Source organism: Pararge aegeria, chromosome 18 (genome assembly GCF_905163445.1).
Source record: "Pararge aegeria chromosome 18, ilParAegt1.1, whole genome shotgun sequence".
NCBI classification, from domain to species: domain Eukaryota; kingdom Metazoa; phylum Arthropoda; class Insecta; order Lepidoptera; family Nymphalidae; genus Pararge; species Pararge aegeria.
Genome location: NC_053197.1, coordinates 9,572,760 through 9,592,786, shown reverse-complemented (window position 1 = coordinate 9,592,786; position 20,027 = coordinate 9,572,760). Strand labels below are relative to the sequence as shown.

The window sequence follows — 20,027 nt, the reverse complement described above, 5'->3', positions numbered from 1 at the left end:
AAATTAAAAAAACAACAACAGAAAAAAAAACATTGCTGTCAACTATCTGTCAACATAGTTTTTATTTATTTGGCTGAATTAGCGATCTTCGTCAGAGGATTTATATTAAATTTAAAAATACAAGCACATTTCAACAGGCCAAAGATATATGCTAAAATTTATAGAAGCTACTAGAGAGTTTAAAGAATTACAATGAGTGAATCCAGTGTAAAACCATTGGAAGACATTAAAGTAAGTTACCCATTAGTGTCGTTAAACGATCCAAATTTTCGCTAATAAATAATAATCCAATAGAGGCTTCTCCCCAACGTCTACTACAAAATATCTCATAAGCGGGTTTCAGCGAGATAAGTGTTTCTTGGGTAAAAACTTATCTTCTATTGTAGAGGAGGCCTTTGCCCTAAAGGTGGGGCATTATTCTGTAGACGATGAAATTAGAACTTAATATTAAATAGATTGAAAGAATAGGTTTCATTGATTATGACCAGGTTCAGTCAGCTTAACATACCTATTCTACGAGGCACAAAGGGAATGTCAAATTCATTGACTTTGATTTAATTGACTAGATAAAAAACTAGTTTGCTCGAAATTAATAACTTAAATTATACAATCAAAACCGTTTATGGCGACATCGTTTAGAACAACATACCGGTTAAATTGACCAAAATCAAAGTTCCTGGCTGAATCCTATATGACCACCTTATCGGAAAACATTGGTTTTTACGACATTGTTTACTACGACATACCGCATTAAGCGACCACATTTGGTTAATGTTTTCGGAGAATTATATCTGTAGAACGACCGGTACAGCTGTATTGTAAACAATTTGAATAGGTAACAGTATCCACATCTGGCACAGTATAATGGTCAATGGCTATTATCGTTAAAGTAAACTAATTCTTAGAAACAAAGCACATCCATGCCGTAGCCTCGAGGCCCGCTTCGTCATATCTGTTATGTCAGTTTGTTACTTATCGTTACACAAGACGCCCCAAAACATATTGTTGAGTTAACTGTGAAAATTGTAACATGTCGCAAAAAAAGAAAACAATTCAATATCTAAGAAAAATCGCGTATTATTTCAAAGCTAGAGAAAGGAATTCCAAACAAAGACCTGGCAAAAGAATATGGTGTATCACACTCGACAATTTCAACCATTTGGAAAGAAAGGGAGAAAATTCAAATCCTTTACAACAAGAATTTTTTGAAAATCAAAGGAGCCAGAACAACGCGGCTTACGAAGATTGACGAAGCTTTGTTAAAGTGGTTTAAATATCAAAGGACAAATAATGTGCCAATAAATGGACCAATTCTTCAACAAAAAGCAAACGATTTTGCTCAACGTTTTGGGGAAGATTTTGTTTGCTCGTCTAGTTGGATTCAACGTTTCCGGGCTCGACATGGCATTGTCGGCGGGAAAATGAGTGGTGAGTGGTTTTGGTGTACACAAAAGTGGCCTTCATTATGCGAAGGCTACAGTCCAGAAGACATTTATAATGCAGACGAAACCGGACTTTTTTTCAATATGACACCAGACAGGATTTTAAAATTCAAAGGAGAAAATTGTTCGGGAGGAAAAATGTCCAAGAAGAGACTAACTGATCCTGTAAAAGGAAGCTTTTAGTTATTGGGAAATCTAAGAAACCGAGATGCTTTAAAAACAAACGCTCACTGCCGGTAATGTATGAAAACAATGTGAAGTCATGGACAAGATCAGAAATTTTTGAAAGATGGTTACGAAACTGGGATGCTGAATTAAAAGCAAACAATAAGAAAATTCTTCTTTTAGTTGATTCATTGATTTGATTGATTGATTCATTCATTGATTCCTGCTCATCCTGCTGTTACTAATCTGAAGTGTATTAAACTCGTATTCTTACGACCAAATGTTACATCTGTACTGCAACCTATGGACCAGGGTGTAATAAGATGTTTAAAATCTCATTATAGAAGACTGCAAGTGTTAAAGTTAATACAAAGCATTGACAGTAATAATCAGAACAACTTTACGTTTCTTGATGCCATCTTGATGATATCAGAAGCATGGGAAATGGTTTCACAAAAAACTATAGCTAACTGCTTTGGGCATGCAGGTTTTAAAGAACTTACAACTCTTATAACAAGAACCTCAGATGATGTGATTGACGATAATGAAGACGACAATATTTCTTTGGCTCAATTTGCCCAAAATTTACGACCTGCTTTATCTACTACTGAAGCAGACGTGTTCGTTGATGTTGATCAGTCTATTGCAATTTGTGCACCAGCTAAGGAGGATGATATTGTACATGAAGTTCAAGAGGAAAATGAAAAAGAACAGGAAGACTCGGAGGAACAATTTACAGCGCCAACTTTGATTGACGGTCTCAATGCTGTTAGTGTATTAAGAAAGATTGTTCTTTTTAATGAAGAGCTACACATGCAGGTAAATTGTGACGATACGCTGATTAAAATCCAACGTGAATTACAAAATGTGTATGCACGACAGAAGTGTTCCAAACAAACTAAAATTACAGATTTTATGCATACAAAAATGATGGAAAAATGATATTGTTCTTTTATATTATAAGTTTGTATTGAAGTAAACAAAATGCGGTTTAATTTCCTACATTAATATACATACATATTATCTTTTCTATTTTCAGGTTTTGACTGTATTTTCAATTTTCAGGTAATTGAAGAACTAGATGGAAAAGCGAAGTTGCGTAAATGGCTAAATATGAATTTTAGAATAGAAATGACTGATGGCAGAGTTCTCATAGGGATATTTCTGTGTACAGATCGTGATGCCAATGTAATATTAGGTATTTTTTACTTTTTACTTTAAAAGGTTTTTGGCAATCTTATTATATAAAGTCTTTTAATTCAAAAATCTTTGAATGTCTATTAAAGTTTAATTTTTTTATTTTTTTTCAGTTGTAGTAATATACTTTGATCACTATCTATGAATTACCTACTTGTTTAGAACCATCCAGCCAGCTTAAACTCATCAATTCATGTTAAGTAAAGCTAAGTTCCAGAGACTATTCTCTCAGTTATTCGATATTCTCTCAGATTTTCATCAAATATCACTAAAAACAATGAAATTAAGATGATAAGTTAATAACTAAATCATTGTTCTTGGGGGTTAGTGATTATAAGTTAAAATACTGTAACCAAGCTGCAATTCACATAACTAAAATATACTACACCGAAATACTAAATGGAAACATATCTTATTCTTTTTCAGGTGCCTGCTCAGAGTATCTAAAAAGTAATGATGGTGAAACCGAGGAGCCAAGAGTTTTAGGCCTTGTCATGGTGCCTGGACGTCACATAGTGTCCATACAATTAGATGACACAACACCACCGCCAAAGTATTATTATGATGAATGATATAATCTTAGACAATCCTAACAATAAGTCCTGCATGACCACTCACAAGACATTTGTACAAACCAATTGCTTCTTATAATTGGTCACACATAGAAGGCAAACTTGAAAACAATAAGGATGCAGGTTGGAGACTACTGTGTGGCCTTGACTTGAATCTGAATCATTTATGTACCTCTGTAAATATACATTTTGTCAGGAAAAATAGAGATTTCAACAAAAAATTTATACAACTGTTTTATTCAAGTTCATCAATAATTGTCTTAGCATGTTAACTTCCAAATAAATATTTTTTGAATCACTAGCAAATGGATTCAAATCATCACATGCACTTTTAACAAAGGAATCAATAAAAAGTAACAAATCCTTACAAATAATTTGAATACTTGATACAGGATTATTAAGTTGTGCACTCAAAAAATCTTTTTTCAATATTTCATTTATACAAATAAATGGGTGCTTGGCTACATTTTGATGTGATAGTATTTTGTAAAAAGTTACACATGACTCTCTAATATCTTCGTCTTCATCTTGCAGGAGTATAACAGCAGATTTGATTGCATTGATTTTAATGTCATCAGTACAATTTGTAAATGCAAAAGCAAGTTCATTGTTAGCTGTTGCTGCTATATATCTCATATTGATATCATTACTTTCAGGATCACACAACAAAAATATTTTGTTTGAGAGTACTAATAAATTTACATAGTCTGCCTGTACTGCAAAGAGCTTTGCAGCATATGGAATAATATATCTTGTGCTATAAGAAACATCACAGTTCAAATGTTCTTGTAAGTAACAAGCTATTTGCATGTTGAAATGTATTCTATGAGATATGTAATAAAGTGTTTTCCATAACACAGAGCTTTTTGTCTTTGAATTGAAAGATATCAAAATTTTACTCACTTCTATTAAAACCTTTTCGGTTACCATTTTACAATTATTGATCCGTTGGACAATAGTTTCAAAATATATTTCAAAATCATAAGTACTTAGTAGTAATGAAATGACCTCTGGCAGTATGCTCCATGGCATGTTATTTAAATATCTTTGAAGTATTTGATTTATCCATAAAAAAGAGCCGGGTTCATATTGTTTGGTTTTGCCTTGGATTAAAATATTTTTGATTATATCAATGGTTACTTCTGGAATTTCTTCAGTATATAACTTTTCTAAACTCCATTGACATAAATAAGAATTCCTTTTGGTAACAATTTTACAGAATTCATTTCTAATACTATCAAGTTGTCTTTTATATAATTCCACATGTGTATGAACTTTATAACAATTTTCAATTACCATGAGTGTTCCATGGAGATGATTCTCTGAAGGGATCACCACTTTTTTAATAGTGTTCATTAGTACGTCAAATGAGTAAATATTTAAAATTAACTTTGATGTCAGTCTTCTAACAGTAAAAATTGGACTACCCAATAAGGCAAAAATGTTGGGTAGTAAATTTAGATCTGAATCTCTTTGATTATCTAAATCATATGAAAAATTGTACCGCCGTGCAATATTGGCCATTGTGTTCAATATTGGTACTAAATTGGAGTGTGCTTGTATTATATCTTGATAATTATCATTTTTTATTTGCTTGATCATAGAATCCCACAATTTTATGGAATGCGTTCTGAACTCATCACAAGCTATTGACGATATTATTTCATCATTTGATCCTGTAGGCTTTTTTTGGCCAATTAGTTTTGGAATCAGAGCTCCATATAACTGCAGTGCTGCATTTCTGGAATACAGATATTATATTAACATAGTACTTCATCTTGCTAGCAGGTTCTCAGATAAAAGCTGGAAACATCGATTTTATTCTAAATACGTAACGTCAGGCTACAAATTTTTGCATGAAGCTTCTCCTAGACTAGCTCTACGGCAGTTTAGTTACACACATCAGTATTTCGCGTCAGTATTACACACCCATTAACGGCCAATACAGGTCACGGGTCTACTCCCAGAACTGGTCAACTTGATACGCTTTTAAGAACGTCATGGAGAACTCTCTGGCATGCAGGTTTCCTCACGATGTTTTCCTTCATTGTTAAAGTTAGTAGTGTTTTAATTGCTTTAAACTAAGAAACTAACATAAATCCGAAAAGTTAGAGGTAAGGTGCCGGGGATCGAACTCGGTGTCCACGAATGAGAGGCCGAAGGTCTTACCACTACGCTGTCACCGCTTATATGAAAATATTTGCCGTCTAGAAAATAATTATTATAGCGAGTTATAATAAATAAAACTAAAGTAGATTAGTTACCTTATTTGCCAGTGTGGATTTGTAAGATTTCCGAATGCGAGTTCAGCTAATTCTGCAGAGTAGTACATCATGTCTGATGCTAGACTGCTGTCAATAACAATTCTTGTCAGGAAATGTATAAATATCGCTTTTGGCAAATCTTTCTCCGCATTATCTTCCTGATCGCAAGTGCCTTGTAAACTGTTGCAAGTATTTAGTATAATTTTCATAAAATAATGGAACAAGGGCTGTAAAAGAACAACTCATTCAGACTTATATAGCAATAACCGGCCTTTAGTTTTTTAGACACTATAACAGAAAAAAGGGTCATCTATTTCATAAATTCTTCAATAACTAATAGTACAGAAATGAATAAAAATAAAACAAATGGAAAAATTAAACTAAAGTTCCATATTATCCATTATTTTCATTGATTTACTTGAGTAATATGTTGGATAAGCTAGAGAAAGCCAGTAGACAATGTAATGGGCCCTTAACAACATATAGCTATGATCACAAAAATGTTTAAAAAGACATACTTTGCCTTTTGTGGCGTCGTTGCTCACTATTCTGTGGATCATTATAGAGAGACCAGCTCCTCGCCTGGTAACAGATGACATCTTAGTTGTTTCAAGTAGAAGTTCATTTAATTTTCTTTTCAATAATGACAAGGGCAATTTTGAAACATTAGATTCAACTCCTGATGATGTTAAGTACCGGATACCTTGACCTGATAAATAGAAAATAAACTTGACTTAATGATCAGAAACCTTAACTGTAAAAGCAAATGATTTAGTTTTAAGCGGCTCTACGTACTAGCCTATAGGCTAGGCTTAGTAGTTAGGAAGAAAGTGCAAATAAAAAAGATAATATAAATTGTTTTACCAAGTGAAGCCCCAGCTGCCTCTATTGCACCTTTGTGTCTCGATGTTTCAAGAACATTTACAATAATATTTAAACTTTCTTCACAAAGTTCGACATTTTGTTTGTTGTATTGAATTAGAATTCCGGCGAGTTCACAAGATGCCTAAAAATTTATTATATCGTTCGTAATAAGTAACATCATAACTTAATCAAAATTAAATAAAAGCAACAAGTTGAAAAAATATATACCTTTACGTTCAGCCAGAGGCAATTTAAAACAATTTGGTATAAACCTGAAATTTTGGTTTCATCTCTTGTGTTTTCTTCAAAGCTAGAACTGTCAATGAGAGATAGCACCATATCATTCATTTTAGAAAAGTCTGAGCTAGTATTTGTGTCTTCTTCCCAAGCAAAATTATTAGAAATATCTTTTAAAATATTAAGTAATGAATCCATGGTTTCAACTGGTAGTTCCATTTTATAAGAGTTCTTAATAATAAGATCAAAAATAATATATATAAGACTCAAAAATGAATGCAATTGTTTTCCTCTTGCAATAGATTCCACAACATTTATTTTGGCATTTGTTTCTGCAATTATTTCATTATAAGTAAAATTGAAAATATCTTCAATGTTTTTAAAATTTGCTGCAACTCTCTCCTTCCTTATTATTATGTTAATAATAAGTTTAAATATATTTAATCCACAGCTAATTTCAAAGAAAAATTTACTTTTAATGCATTTGAAACTTTCTTCTATTAAATAATTCATCGTCATTGTGTCACTTATATCTGGTAAATAAAAATCTAATAATATTTGGAGAATACAATCATGTATATCAGTGGCAGGATCTTTCAATAAACTTATAAGTTTCATTATAAAATCTCTTGAATTTAATACCCAATACCCATTTTCTTTCAAATAACCAATTAAAGATTTGCTTATGCCTCTAGTTTGTTTTTGCTTTTTTCTTGGAACCTTGTTAAAATGTAGCAAAGTTAAATAAGCCATTTTCACAGTCGTTAATTTTCGTTGGTAATTTCCATCAAGATTTAATGAATCAATAATAAACAATTGCAATTTTTTACAAAAGTGACGTAAATCGTAAAGGTCTTCCCGGTTTTTATGATAATTGATATATGAAGTGTGTAAATTCATAAAGAAATTTGCCAAGTTGTTCAGTGTACTTATTCTTAATACAGTGCAGTCTGTGTTAACATTATTTTGTAAGAAATCCAAAACTTTTTTAAATTCAATGTCTGATGGCAAATCTTTTTTATTAGATACACAAATAATTTCGAATGCTAGCATCCTTATAGATGCATTACAGTGTTCGAGACTGCTAAGCACCATAGTTTCTTCACTAGTATACTGCAATTCTGACCATTTCTTTTCAACCAATCCAAGCCTATTAGCCTGTTTCAAAACAGTCATAAAGCTAAAAAGTTTTTGCTCAGTCTCTACAACATTCTTAAGCTCAGTAATAATAACTTGTGCTAAATTTGGAAATTTTTTAAATGTTGTCAAGCACCAATAATTACTAAAGTTTTCAATTGCTTTAAATGATGTTCCAATTAATATTTTAATAATATGAGTTAGAAATAAATTTTTCCAGTTATTTTCTGAAATTAGTTTTTTCAAAATTGCATAATACATATCAGCCCCAGCTGAAACCAGTCCAGGATTATTCAAACTCTCTATTAAACCAAGAATCCATTGGTTTTTCAAAACGAATCCTTCAACATTACTGTTATTGTGTTCAATAATCTCAGTTAGCATAAGAAATTTTGCCTTGTTCCAATAAAAACCATTAATTTCATGGAGTACTTGTTCATGCATATCATTATCAAGTTCATGTAACAACATTTTAAAAATGATTCTATTTAAATTTCGCACTCCTGTAATAGGATTTTCCCAGTTGTGATTAATTAAATTCAGCAGTTTTATTTTCCTTTCTCTGTTGAATACAATTTGTTGGTATGGTGTTTCGATAACTTTTTTAAATGATGTCATAATTTTAAAAACTATGAATGTGTGCTGAGAATATTCATATGCCATTTGCATCATTAGCTCAAAGGTTGCATTTAAAAGATCTACTAATTCTTCATGCGGCTTATCTTTTTGTTGCATAAGATATGAAGACTGAAACAAGCCATAGCATAATGACACTGCTACAGAAGTATTTTTTTTTTCACCAAATTTTACTTCTTTCAATTTTTCATGATTTATTATTTGTAAAGCTTGGTTCAAATAAAAATTTTCCATTTCAGAATTACTCAGTACTGAATAAAAACAAGTACAACAAAGCAATTGATCATCAAATTCTGGTAGTTCAGTGGTCAGGTGACACCATAGTTTTGCTAATATATCAGTATAGCTGTCATAAAATTGCTGTGTCATATTGTCTGTTTTCTTTACAATCAGCATTACTTCCTGGAATTTGAGAATACAACACTTGTTAATTGGCTTAACAATTTTGCTAATTACAATATTTTAAGATTCTTCAGGTACATGGTTTTTAAAACTTCTAGTCTGTGCTTCTAGTCTTTGTAGATCCACTATGTTCATTTCTACATACTTTTTGCAATATATATTTTGGACAGCGAAATCTGAAGGTTTAAGGGTGTACCAAAAGACTTTAAGATCAAAGGTAACATTAATCAGCTATAGAAATTATAAAACTTTAGGTTTTAATATCTTCATCACCTCTTAGGATACAACAAAATATTCAAATATTTAATGTGATAAAAATTTTATCCCTTTAGATAGGTCTATAGACCCAAGGTATCAACTTGGGTCTGGACACTACTACAAAATATTTTGTAATTGATTAGTTGACAAAAATAATAACCATGGCCATTACACGCCTCACATCAATAAATAATATATAAAAAATTAAGATATTTTGATTCAGAGAAATGTTAATTTGGATTGGTTTACCTGTAAGTCTTGTGATCTTATCTCTTTAGTATGCACATTGAGTTTTAAAATTAAATTTTCCAATAGCTCCATTTTTACTGATGGCTGTAAATAATCATAATTGAAGAAATAAATGTAAAATGCTACAGAGTCTTTTGCATTAAATGTAAACTTACAACTTTTTACAATCAGATATTATAATTGATGCAAGAATTACAACACAATGATTTAAAATAACGGATTTCACATACTTGTGTATGTGCTATCAGTTATGTTAAATCATTAGGGTGCAAGTCTGCATTTGTAGCCCCCTGGTATACTGGGAGCTTAGTACCATTACATATAGCAGTATTTTTTTTTTTAAATAATAACCATGGCCATTACACGCCTCACATCAATAAATAATATATAAAAAATTAAGATATTTTGATTCAGAGAAATGTTAATTTGGATTGGTTTACCTGTAAGTCTTGTGATCTTATCTCTTTAGTATGCACATTGAGTTTTAAAATTAAATTTTCCAATAGCTCCATTTTTACTGATGGCTGTAAATAATCATAATTGAAGAAATAAATGTAAAATGCTACAGAGTCTTTTGCATTAAATGTAAACTTACAACTTTTTACAATCAGATATTATAATTGATGCAAGAATTACAACACAATGATTTAAAATAACGGATTTCACATACTTGTGTATGTGCTATCAGTTATGTTAAATCATTAGGGTGCAAGTCTGCATTTGTAGCCCCCTGGTATACTGGGAGCTTAGTACCATTACATATAGCAGTATTATTTTTTTTAATATTGTTAATGTCTTGTCTATAAATTATGAACTCTCTCTCTTTTTTAAAGGGATCATATTATAAAACTCATTTAAAGATAAGGTGTTTATTCTCTATGTAGTGCTACCCTTTCCAACCATGTTCCATACATGGTGAAATAAAAAGTACTATTTCAAGGCTAGCCAATTTAGTTATGCAATTGTGTAAAACAGGACGAGCAGCTCTATTTTATTAAATTATGTAATGTTATCTTTTCAAGTTTAATTAGATATCTAACATCCCTGAGATACTTCATTTTTATATAAATCATCATGATCACCATCAACATCAATTATGCATCCACTCTTGGACATAAGCCTCTTATGCGCCACACCAACTTTCCTGTTTCCAACTTTTGCACCTAAGTTGATGACAAGCCATTTCCTAGAAGCTGTGGCTCAAACTAGCCACTGTACACTCTTCATTTGAGAAGTCTGCAACTCCAATATGCATCTATCCATCAAACCAGCCTACTGCCACTTATTTTAATAAAAATATATCATCATTGTCATCATCAGCCTATGTTAGCACAGGGCTCATATCTTGGTGATCACCATATTGCTCCAATGCCTAAGTAGGCTTAAGCTATTATAACAATTAAAATATATATATATATATATATAAATATATTAATATGGACCCATTTCATATTTTGATGATAGCTGAACTGTTACATCATCACTTTTAAAGATGCTCAGCAATGCACAATCATCCAGATACTGCTTAATTAAAAACTTTATTTGCTTATCTGTCTTTGTAATAAGAAGTTAGGTCTACTTGTTTGATGCTCAATATCTTCTGATCCATCCCTCCTGGGACAGTAAAAATTGCCTTGTATACCAACATTCCACATAATCAAAGGTATTTTTTATATATTTATAAATAAAAGCCAATTTAAACCAAAAACGATTTACTTCACTAAATTAAATAAACTATATTTACAATCACATTTAAATAAATTATTTAAGAGTAATTAATCACTGTCTTTTATGGGTTCAAAACCCTCTTTTTGCATTTTTTGTTTAAATAAATCATAGTCTCGCTTCCTATCGAAATGTGTTACCCATTTAGGTGGGCATGACTTTTCGAATATTCTCCTAAGCTCAGCGCATAATTTAGGCTTTAAAGAATTGTCTTTTGTTGTATCGTCTAAACATTCCCAGTAACGGTCTCTAGAATCCCAACAAATCTTTCGTTGTTGTTTATCAGGAAAAGACATCTTTAGCTATGTACCTAAAACGGAAAGTACGAAATATGTAATGTGAAGTATGTATTTTTTTAATTGTATATAATAATTACTGTTAATTTAATCAGGGAAATTGAAACAATTAAGTGAATAGCATAGAACCCAAAACACTCGTACGTCGTGTTACCTATATTTTTTAATAATTGAAATAATAAATCTGCACTTACTTTTAATCAAAAATCTAATCCTGAACAAAACTTTGATTCAATTATTCTAATTTATATCTTTTTGAATACGAACAAATTATAACCTCTAAGAAGTTTTTCTGAAGGACGAACAACGATTAACTGTCATTGTCAAAAAAGGAACTGTTGCAGACAAATAATCTTGTGTTATGTTTTTTCTGTGTATAATTTATTCTCTTTCGATTTTGTATCCTCATTGTGCTTAGCCCAATATTTGATTATTTTATAGACAGGAATCAGGATGTCCCGTAAATAATGGATCAAGCAGAGGAAGATACATGTTACATCGCCCAAAAAAATCCTTTTTAAACTGCACAAATAAATTCTAGATAATGTATGATAATGTTTGTGTGTGAGAATGTATCTTCCTATTATGCTTAATAAGAAATAAATAAATTAAATCCTTCTCGTCACATAAACCCTCATGTGGTTTAAGACGAGGTGAGTTTTTTTTAGTTGTCGTTAATTGATTTATAGAGTTATGTTGATTTTAATTTGATGTTAATCAATAAAAAAAACCTATGGGTATTTTAAATAAAGTTGCGGACAACAGCTAAATGTCTGATACATTTAAATATTTGTGTTTTTGTATTATTTCCGTATCCCAAATACCTAATAAAACAGGTATCTACGTACTTTGTTATTACATTGGTCATTGACATACATTTTGTATAACGAATTAGTGATTTGCAGTTTTTATAGTTATACTTGTTTTGAAATGGCCTCTATAAAATTCAAGATAACCGATGAAGGAAAGGAAATATATAAAGGGAATATAGTAGGTAACTACCTGAAAAAATTGTGCTTCTTTTCTGTTTATTTAATGCTAAGCTGCCGTTACTACAGGTCATTTGGATGCGTGTCACTATTCTAGTGTAACGAATACAAAAAATACAAGGTATTTAGGCCTATTTATTTAGTAGATAATATGTTTCGTATCAAATTTGTAGTTCTTTCAATTTTATTCAAAGTAAAGAAATGTATGTGATTAATTTTTTGTTGCTGAATGATTTCGTTTATTAATTTTGTGACTACTTCGATTCCAGATTGACGGGCCAATTTCTGTGTTATATTTCCTGTCATATGAACTTTGCACAATTTTACAAAATCTTCTAATTCTTTGTCCGTTTCAAATGGAAATATACCTGGAATTATAGGCACATGTATACCAGCTTCATCACAATGAATAGAAAAACGTTTTAATACATTACAATCAAAGAATGCCTGAGTCAATATAAAGTCAACTCCACAGTTAATTTTTTCTTTTAGTTGCAAAATACTTCCTTCGCGGTCAGGGAAACCAGCAACACCGATGCAAAAAAAGTTTCCTGTTTCTTGTCTTATGTAAGTGATCATATCTTGGCTGCGTCTGAACTCTGAATGACGGGAATCAAAATTTTCTAAAAAAAACATTCGACTTTCAACAAAATCGTCACAGTATTTCGAAGAAAATAAATATCTTGTACGAACTGATCGCAACACTTACCTCCTAAAATTATGAAAAGATTATAAACTCCTATATCTTTAAGCAGGACTAGCAAATAATCTAAATAGTCTTTTTTCATGTTACAGCAAGAAATATGCAATAAAACATTTTTGTTTTTTTCTCTTAAATATTTTGCTAATTTCAAAGGTGCAATTTCAAAATCTTTACACTTGTGATCTTGTGCGTGCCATGTTACGGAAAAGAATAGTGGTTCCAAATCCAACTTTTCCAATTCGTTTTCTTTTATAACTGGCGTTACTTCGAACGAATACGAGAAGCTGCCTTTATTCTTAATTATTTCAGTGATTCTACCCGCCATTTTAAATCAATCACTTTAATATTCGTTTTTAGGAAAACTCTTATTAACTACTTATAATTGTTTATAAGTTTCAAAACTGTTTGATATTGACATTTGAACGGATCGGCGAGCCAACTGTTTGTATTACAGGCGATAAGAATGTAATATTGTACTAAACTAAACATAACTAATTATCTTCTTTATCTATAAAAGGCTTTGTCCTGACTGACACACAGCACAGAATTAAGAACGTACAGAAACTATGTACACGACTAATATTGAAGCGTCACAAACCACTCCATTTTAGCAAAAGGAAGAAAAAACACTTTAATGCACGTATAACACACAGGAAAGGAAACAGTAAGGAATATACAGTTCACAACAATGAAACAAGTTCACAACAAAGGTATAATGTAGACATGCAAAGGCGGCCTTATTGCTGCAATCTCTTACAGGCAATCTTTACTTTTTTCTTTCTTTAACTTACAGCAAGTGCCAAGAGTGTAAATATTTTACTTTAGTATTGTTTCTCAGGCGGCGCAACAGCCGGTTATTCACTTCATTCAATTTAGCAGTTGACAGTTATTAGTTTACGTGCTAATGCTCAAAACGTTTACCATGAAATAGGAAAATAGGAAAAAGTTCGTGAGCTAGCATCATTCCACGGGTGTGAAGTGAGACGTGCGCGGGGCGTTTTCACTGTTTTGGACACAATGTACTGCATGCAATAATGGCTGAAGGTTTCCGTTTGTTCTTAATTCTTTGACAGGCAGGCAACCTACAATCCAAACGGTAAGTAGGTACGTACGCTATGATATGTACCTACTACCTACCTATTACAGTTGGGGCCGTAACCAGTAGTTTTTGATGTGAAACATCTATAGGCGGAGGGTAAACCTGATTTTTGGCATGGCGACACAAGCCGTGGCGACGCATCGCTACGCTATATGATTGAATTTTTTTATTTCGTATGAAACAATAAAAATGAATATTATTTTTGTAATAAAACAGTCATTATTAACCGACTTGTTATTTAACCGATTAACCGATTAACAAAAAGGAGTGGTTATCCATTTGGTTGTATTTTTTTTTATTTGTTGAACTAATTTGTAATGCTTTATCTTTTCATTATGCTATATCTACAATAACTTACAGAAAACAATTTCGATGTTTCACATCTGCCAGGCGTCCCGTGACGGCTAACAGGTATTTTTGGGTTGTTCCGTAAATAATTTTCGGTCTATTGAGCATTCAATTAATAAACTGTTGAACTATAAAAAATACTATAGATAGGTAGAGTTAATAAAATAAAAGACAACATTAGTGAAGTATTGTATTATTGAAATTTCTATAGTTAAATTGTTACAAACATTTTTAGTCGTTCATGGCAGTATCACAACCTAAACGGCACTTATAGCGGTATCTAATTAAAAAGTAGGTTTTGGTGCATTTATATATATGTAGGTATATTTATTTTAGAGAAATATTAAATTGTTGTAAATGAAACGCACATTTTAAATAGTTACATAGCTTACTTTAGATTTCTGGTTGTCGTTTTACAGTTTAAAAAAAGTAGGTACTAAATTCAAAAAGGTCTGCCGTCTGCACCAAACCCACTTATACAAATCATACTTTTAATTCTCTTGAATACGTTGTGGCATAATAATTTACTGAACTAAATATAAACACACTCAGCTCCGTGATCTATTGTTTAGTTACAAGTAATGTAAAATGTAAGATTACTTTCATTAAATACTTGTTGTTACTGTACTTAGATGTTTTAGAAGCGGAGTTTGATGAGGCCCTAATTCTGAAATATATAAACAGCTACATATCTACGTATCTAGGTAGATAAATAAACGCGATTAACATGAAGTTTATTTAATAATGACGGAATATTATACAGTGGCAATATCTCTATTTGTGTAAAAGCTTCCAAACACCTATACTACGTTTGCCTATATAAGTAATAATAATTTTAAAAACCTACTAAATTGTTACATTCCTCTTACGTATGTAAGTTATTGTTTTTGTTCGATAAAGCTTCGTACACCATTAACGGTCATGAATTATAGCTACTGACAAGAACTTTTTGCTGTGTAAATTAAAATGATTTTAAAGTTTAAATTGAGTTAACAAAGAAAACTACCGCAAAAACTGTAAATTGGAAGTAACCGAGTCTACTTGTGGAATTGGAATATTGGGACAGAGAGACCTATTGAAAGTATAGTCCCTGGAGGAGTTTTAAAACTCATTAACAACTTAACAATCTAATCTGTTATGCGATTTGTTTGATTTTTTTTTAATATATCTATTTATTGTTTCCTATGATAGCAATAAGCATAATGTTGCAATACTGGTACATTATAGGTACGAAAAGTATTCGCTGCCAAAAATAACTTAGATATAGAACTAACTGCCTACTTACGATACTTTATGTGAAACATACGCAACATGTTTACCATAATATTCCCCATTTAGTATTGGGTATTTTAACATAATTCCTAACATAATAACACTTAAACAAATTTGATATGTTCTTGTAATCAACTTGTATGGCATGGCAACTATGCATTTAAATGGCAACTCTTTAGGTAAACTAGAAATTAATCTCGATTGTCTAGTGATCAGGCGAGGGTGAATATCGCGCGATATCTCACGCTCACGCGGCACGTCCGTTCTACCGAGAATAGTTGGTTTGTACACCGAGCTTTAAAAAAGGTAATTTTATGTGTAGGGCTTCACCGGAAGAATTTGCGCCAAATTCGTCTTATTTAGATATTAGACAACATCATTTTTATGGAAACAAAAATTTTTAATTACTTTTGATATTCCGAGAAGATGACGAAGGAGTTTATACCTTATATTTTATTTTCGTTTTCCTGACAAAATACAAAAGTAATTACCCGTTGCCACTGATCTGAATTGACACTGAATTCAGTCTTGTTTTACAAAAAATACATTTATTACGAGGTAGGTTTATATACAGGGATAATCTATGTGCAATAGTGACTTACATTTTTTAGCTACTTGTACGCAAACCTAGTATAAAAAATTGCATTTATGCTATATCATATAAATGTCATCGTGATCCTAATAATTTATTTCATCAAAGATAACACACAATCTGCAATTATTGTATTTGTTGTGATAACAAAGATTATTATTAAAGATAAAATGCAAAACAGACTCTTTGTTTACTTATCTGGTATTATATTTATCTGATTAAAAATGGAATGTTTAAACCGTATTGACTTTTAATAGCTAATAAAAAATTTAACTAAATACAAATATAAATTAAGAAAATATTCGGTGTTATAATAATCGTCGATGGCCTTTTACATAACAGGTAGTTATGATGCCTAGTCACTATCGCAATTTCATAGAATATTTATTGAATAATATTTCGATTATGTGTAACATTTTAACCTATTTCATATTGTCACATTGCTTATCACTATTAGACATCAATTTAACATTTCTTTAGGAATCTTTAAATCTATTGGCGAATTTCATAATAACATGTACATATTATGTATGTTATTTTATATCAAAAGTGCTTGGAATGTCTATCATAAATAAAAGACCGCAGCAGGATATATCTACTAACTTATACATTTGAGTATTTATATATAGTTGGTATAACTTGAGTAAAGTAAATTATTTAGTTACTTAGTATAACTGTAGTTAATGAATTTTATCATTGACGTAGTCTTGAACCGTGATTCATGAGCATAATCTATGAGGTGTAGTGTGATAAAAAAAAGTCTTCAATTAATGTTCGAACAACGCACTTTGAAATGGGACAGGCAGTTCCTGAGATAAGAGAGTTCAAAATCATATTATTCTTATGGATAAATGTTGATTATTCCTTCCCTGGCTACGCCCCTGATTTTGGCCTGATTATAACGATGTATGCAGTACCCAATTGCTTTAGTAAATGCGATATTTATACTTATAATAAGTAAGACCTAAAGTAATGAGTAAGCTAAAATATTGTTCAATTGTTTACTTTTATAACAATTAAAAAATCTAGCAGGTAATTGCAATCCATTTCCCAAACCCAATTCCCGACGAGCTTCAAGTGTTGTGCAAGGGAGGCACCGGTGCGTTCCTAGGAGATCCCGGAGCCTCCCAATAAGTACTGAGGCTGGCTTCCGAGGGGGTTTTAGTGGGTAGAAATCCCACATAACCCAAATTCTCCCGCAGAGAATTCGGTTTTTTTTTAAGAAGCATTCCCCTCCCCCCGTCAACAAAAAAAAAAGGTAATTGCAATCCAAATATAAGACGCCGGTTTGAGCAAAAGTCTAGTAAAATAAGATTCAAACTTTACGTCGTCGCGGAAGTTAGCTGCGAGTGTAGTCACCTGTATTGTAGCTGATTGGCTAGTACGAATATTGAATTTTGCCCATCGAAACGCACGAAGTTCGATAAGTAAGTAATAAGTTTGGTTCGAACTATACCTACCTGAATATTATGTAGGACGAAGGTTTACATTTGTGGACGCGGGCTTCGGCTTAAACAAGCCTTCATTGTTGGTTACAGATTGTGTTTTAAAATTTAACTAATACGCTAAACATACCAGAATACTACTTTGGATAGATTACGTTAATTAGGTACTCTTTTCCGAACTTACTTGGACAAAGAAGCCCCTCTGCACGGAATATAAATAGGCTATTGTAATTTTGACCTGTTTGACCTTGGCGACCTACTTTAAAAAATATTAATTACCTTATGCCGGTATGCCTATTGTACTGCTTTTTTCCCGGATTGTGTGTAGCTGACTAACCCTAAAGATTTTAAAAGCGTAACGCGGGCTTGTCGGCGTGCCTTGGAATGGGGCTCTACCAGGAAGAGTTTGAACCCTAGGGCTCGAAGAAGCGAAGGGATCGTCGGCCTGAGGGCGCCTCATGTGAGACCAAATCTCGGCTCAGGCGACGATTTGAGTGAAAGGGTTACGGACGGTAATTAGTCCGCACGCTTCCGAGAACGCAGTGGAGGTACTGCTTTGGTGCGGCGCTATGATATGATGAATATCCTAACCTATAAATGGAATGTGCAATGTGTGGAATACGATAAACATAAATTAACCTTATTGGGCAATATTCCACGTTCTGTGTGGTGTTATTTTTTACGCTTTTTATATGAATTAAGAACCTAAGTACCTATTGTTAATCAAGCTGGATCTATTTTCGCTACGTAAATTTTCACAGCATCGTACAAGGAATGTAAATTTTTACACGCTTTATATTATCTTCACTTGTATGTTTTTATGTTTGTAACCGACTTCTTTGGACGCTAATTTGAGCCACTTTAAACGGTCAGATTTCGTTCAAACTTCGTAGACATATCGAGGACCGATGACAGTACACTACTTTGAGAAGTTAGTAAGTAGTTTTGTTAATTTATATAATTATCAGCTATATATTTAACTTCTCTCTTTGATCTCTAATTATCTCTTTGATGGTGAATGGGTTATCGATTAATTTTGCTCTAATAAAAATAATAGATCAAGAAAAACTAAAAAAAATAGCTTTTATAAATAAACTAAACTAAAAGATACAAATTAGTTTTTTATACCAAGCGTGTTTTTTAGTTTGTTTGAACTATTTAATTTATCACTTCACAATTTGATTACGTGAAGACTACAAGGTAAAAAAGCAAGTTCCTTTTCTGTCAAACGTTGACGTTTAAACATCCTAAAAACAGATTGGGTAAGAGCTACACCGCTCTGCAAAAAAGGCACAATTTCTTTCCCAATTCTGTCATCATATCAACCCATTACCGGCCCACTACTTGGCACTCTCCTCCCACAATGAGACGGGTTTTTTATTCCCAATTCTGTAATACTTTACAATTAGGTCCAGACAAGCACTTGTGATTTTAAATTTATCTGATACAAATTTTCTCCACAAAAATAGGAATAAATCACGAAGAAATTTAAATTTAGAACATAATGTTCGAATAAGTGGAATAAAACTCACACGGACGTGCAGACGTCTTTTGCAGTGCGAGCTAGATACGCCGATGTGACTTTTGTTTTCTCGAAAGCACCTTATTATTAAAGGCAGCGTAAAAGTAGTTTTCTGTTTATTAAATCTAGACATATCAAATTTATAACATAAACTAACGGGAAGTATTCATAAATAAGAATTATTTCGGGCGTCGAATTTTTTTGTTTGTGTACGTAGGCCTGACTACTTTCCAATACTTCCGGGGTCCTTGCATACGAGCCATTATGACTCTACCATGAGTTTATTAGTACAAGATACTCGTACTGCTTGGGCTCGTACTCATTAGGCTATTTCGGGGCTAACTGTCGGCTATATGACTCTAAGCTGCAATTACTCATGTTTTGGTGCAGTACATGTTTGTTAAGGAGCTGGCTAAAGAACCAGAGTAAGAGCAAAACGGTAGGTACAATGGAAGAATGATAGACTGAACAAGAATTGGGAGGAATAGGAAGCTGAACCATGAAAGTTATCACGGACGTAAAGTTGTAGACTGGAAACAAGGAGAAATTGACAAATATAAACCAAGTTTTGAGTGGTCATGTCATGGCGCATTTAATACTTACACGCTATAGT

General features: G+C 32.1%; 3 protein-coding genes across 4 annotated transcripts; 1 reads left to right on the top strand and 2 right to left on the bottom strand.

Annotated features, from left to right (window-relative positions):
- The first annotated feature begins 67 nt into the window (after positions 1-67).
- Positions 68-4,152, top strand: LOC120631399 (N-alpha-acetyltransferase 38, NatC auxiliary subunit). 2 transcript variants are annotated; one of them, XM_039900957.1, is made up of 4 exons: positions 238-2,426; positions 2,673-2,805; positions 3,231-3,357; positions 4,033-4,152. In XM_039900957.1, the coding sequence occupies exons 1-4, from the start codon at positions 1,911-1,913 to the stop codon at positions 4,058-4,060; spliced, it is 804 nt and encodes a 267-aa protein (XP_039756891.1). In that variant the 5' UTR covers positions 238-1,910; the 3' UTR covers positions 4,061-4,152. The 2 variants fall into 2 exon arrangements, with proteins under 2 accessions (XP_039756893.1, XP_039756891.1); XM_039900959.1 differs by lacking the exons at positions 238-2,426; positions 4,033-4,152 and adding an exon at positions 68-231 and having other exon boundaries at positions 3,231-3,601.
- A 6,966-nt stretch (positions 4,153-11,118) lies between these two features.
- On the bottom strand, positions 11,119-11,778 carry LOC120631543 (cytochrome c oxidase assembly factor 6 homolog). Its single transcript, XM_039901172.1, has 2 exons — positions 11,639-11,778; positions 11,119-11,458 (listed from the first exon to the last, which is right to left on the bottom strand). Exon 2 carries the CDS (start codon positions 11,442-11,444, stop codon positions 11,199-11,201), a length of 246 nt encoding a protein of 81 aa, XP_039757106.1. The 5' UTR covers positions 11,445-11,458; positions 11,639-11,778; the 3' UTR covers positions 11,119-11,198.
- Positions 11,779-12,372: 594 nt separating this feature from the next.
- LOC120631576 (methylenetetrahydrofolate reductase) lies at positions 12,373-13,563 on the bottom strand. The gene is made up of 2 exons (XM_039901214.1): positions 13,143-13,563; positions 12,373-13,056 (listed from the first exon to the last, which is right to left on the bottom strand). Exons 1-2 carry the CDS (start codon positions 13,459-13,461, stop codon positions 12,569-12,571), a joined length of 807 nt encoding a protein of 268 aa, XP_039757148.1. The 5' UTR covers positions 13,462-13,563; the 3' UTR covers positions 12,373-12,568.
- Positions 13,564-20,027: the final 6,464 nt, after the last annotated feature.

Bases quoted from the DNA above. Each gene is read 5' to 3' on its own strand.
- LOC120631399 (XM_039900957.1), top strand. From the start codon at position 1,911: ATGGACCAGGGTGTAATAAGATGTTTAAAATCTCATTATAGAAGACTG. The intron at 2,806-3,230 runs GTATTTTTTACT...ATTCTTTTTCAG, and splicing joins TGATGCCAATGTAATATTAG to GTGCCTGCTCAGAGTATCTA. The intron at 3,358-4,032 runs GTATTATTATGA...CATTACTTTCAG, and splicing joins GACACAACACCACCGCCAAA to GATCACACAACAAAAATATT.
- LOC120631543 (XM_039901172.1), bottom strand. From the start codon at position 11,444: ATGTCTTTTCCTGATAAACAACAACGAAAGATTTGTTGGGATTCTAGA.
- LOC120631576 (XM_039901214.1), bottom strand. From the start codon at position 13,461: ATGGCGGGTAGAATCACTGAAATAATTAAGAATAAAGGCAGCTTCTCG. The intron at 13,057-13,142 runs GTAAGTGTTGCG...TGTTTTTTTTAG, and splicing joins TCTTTTCATAATTTTAGGAG to AAAATTTTGATTCCCGTCAT.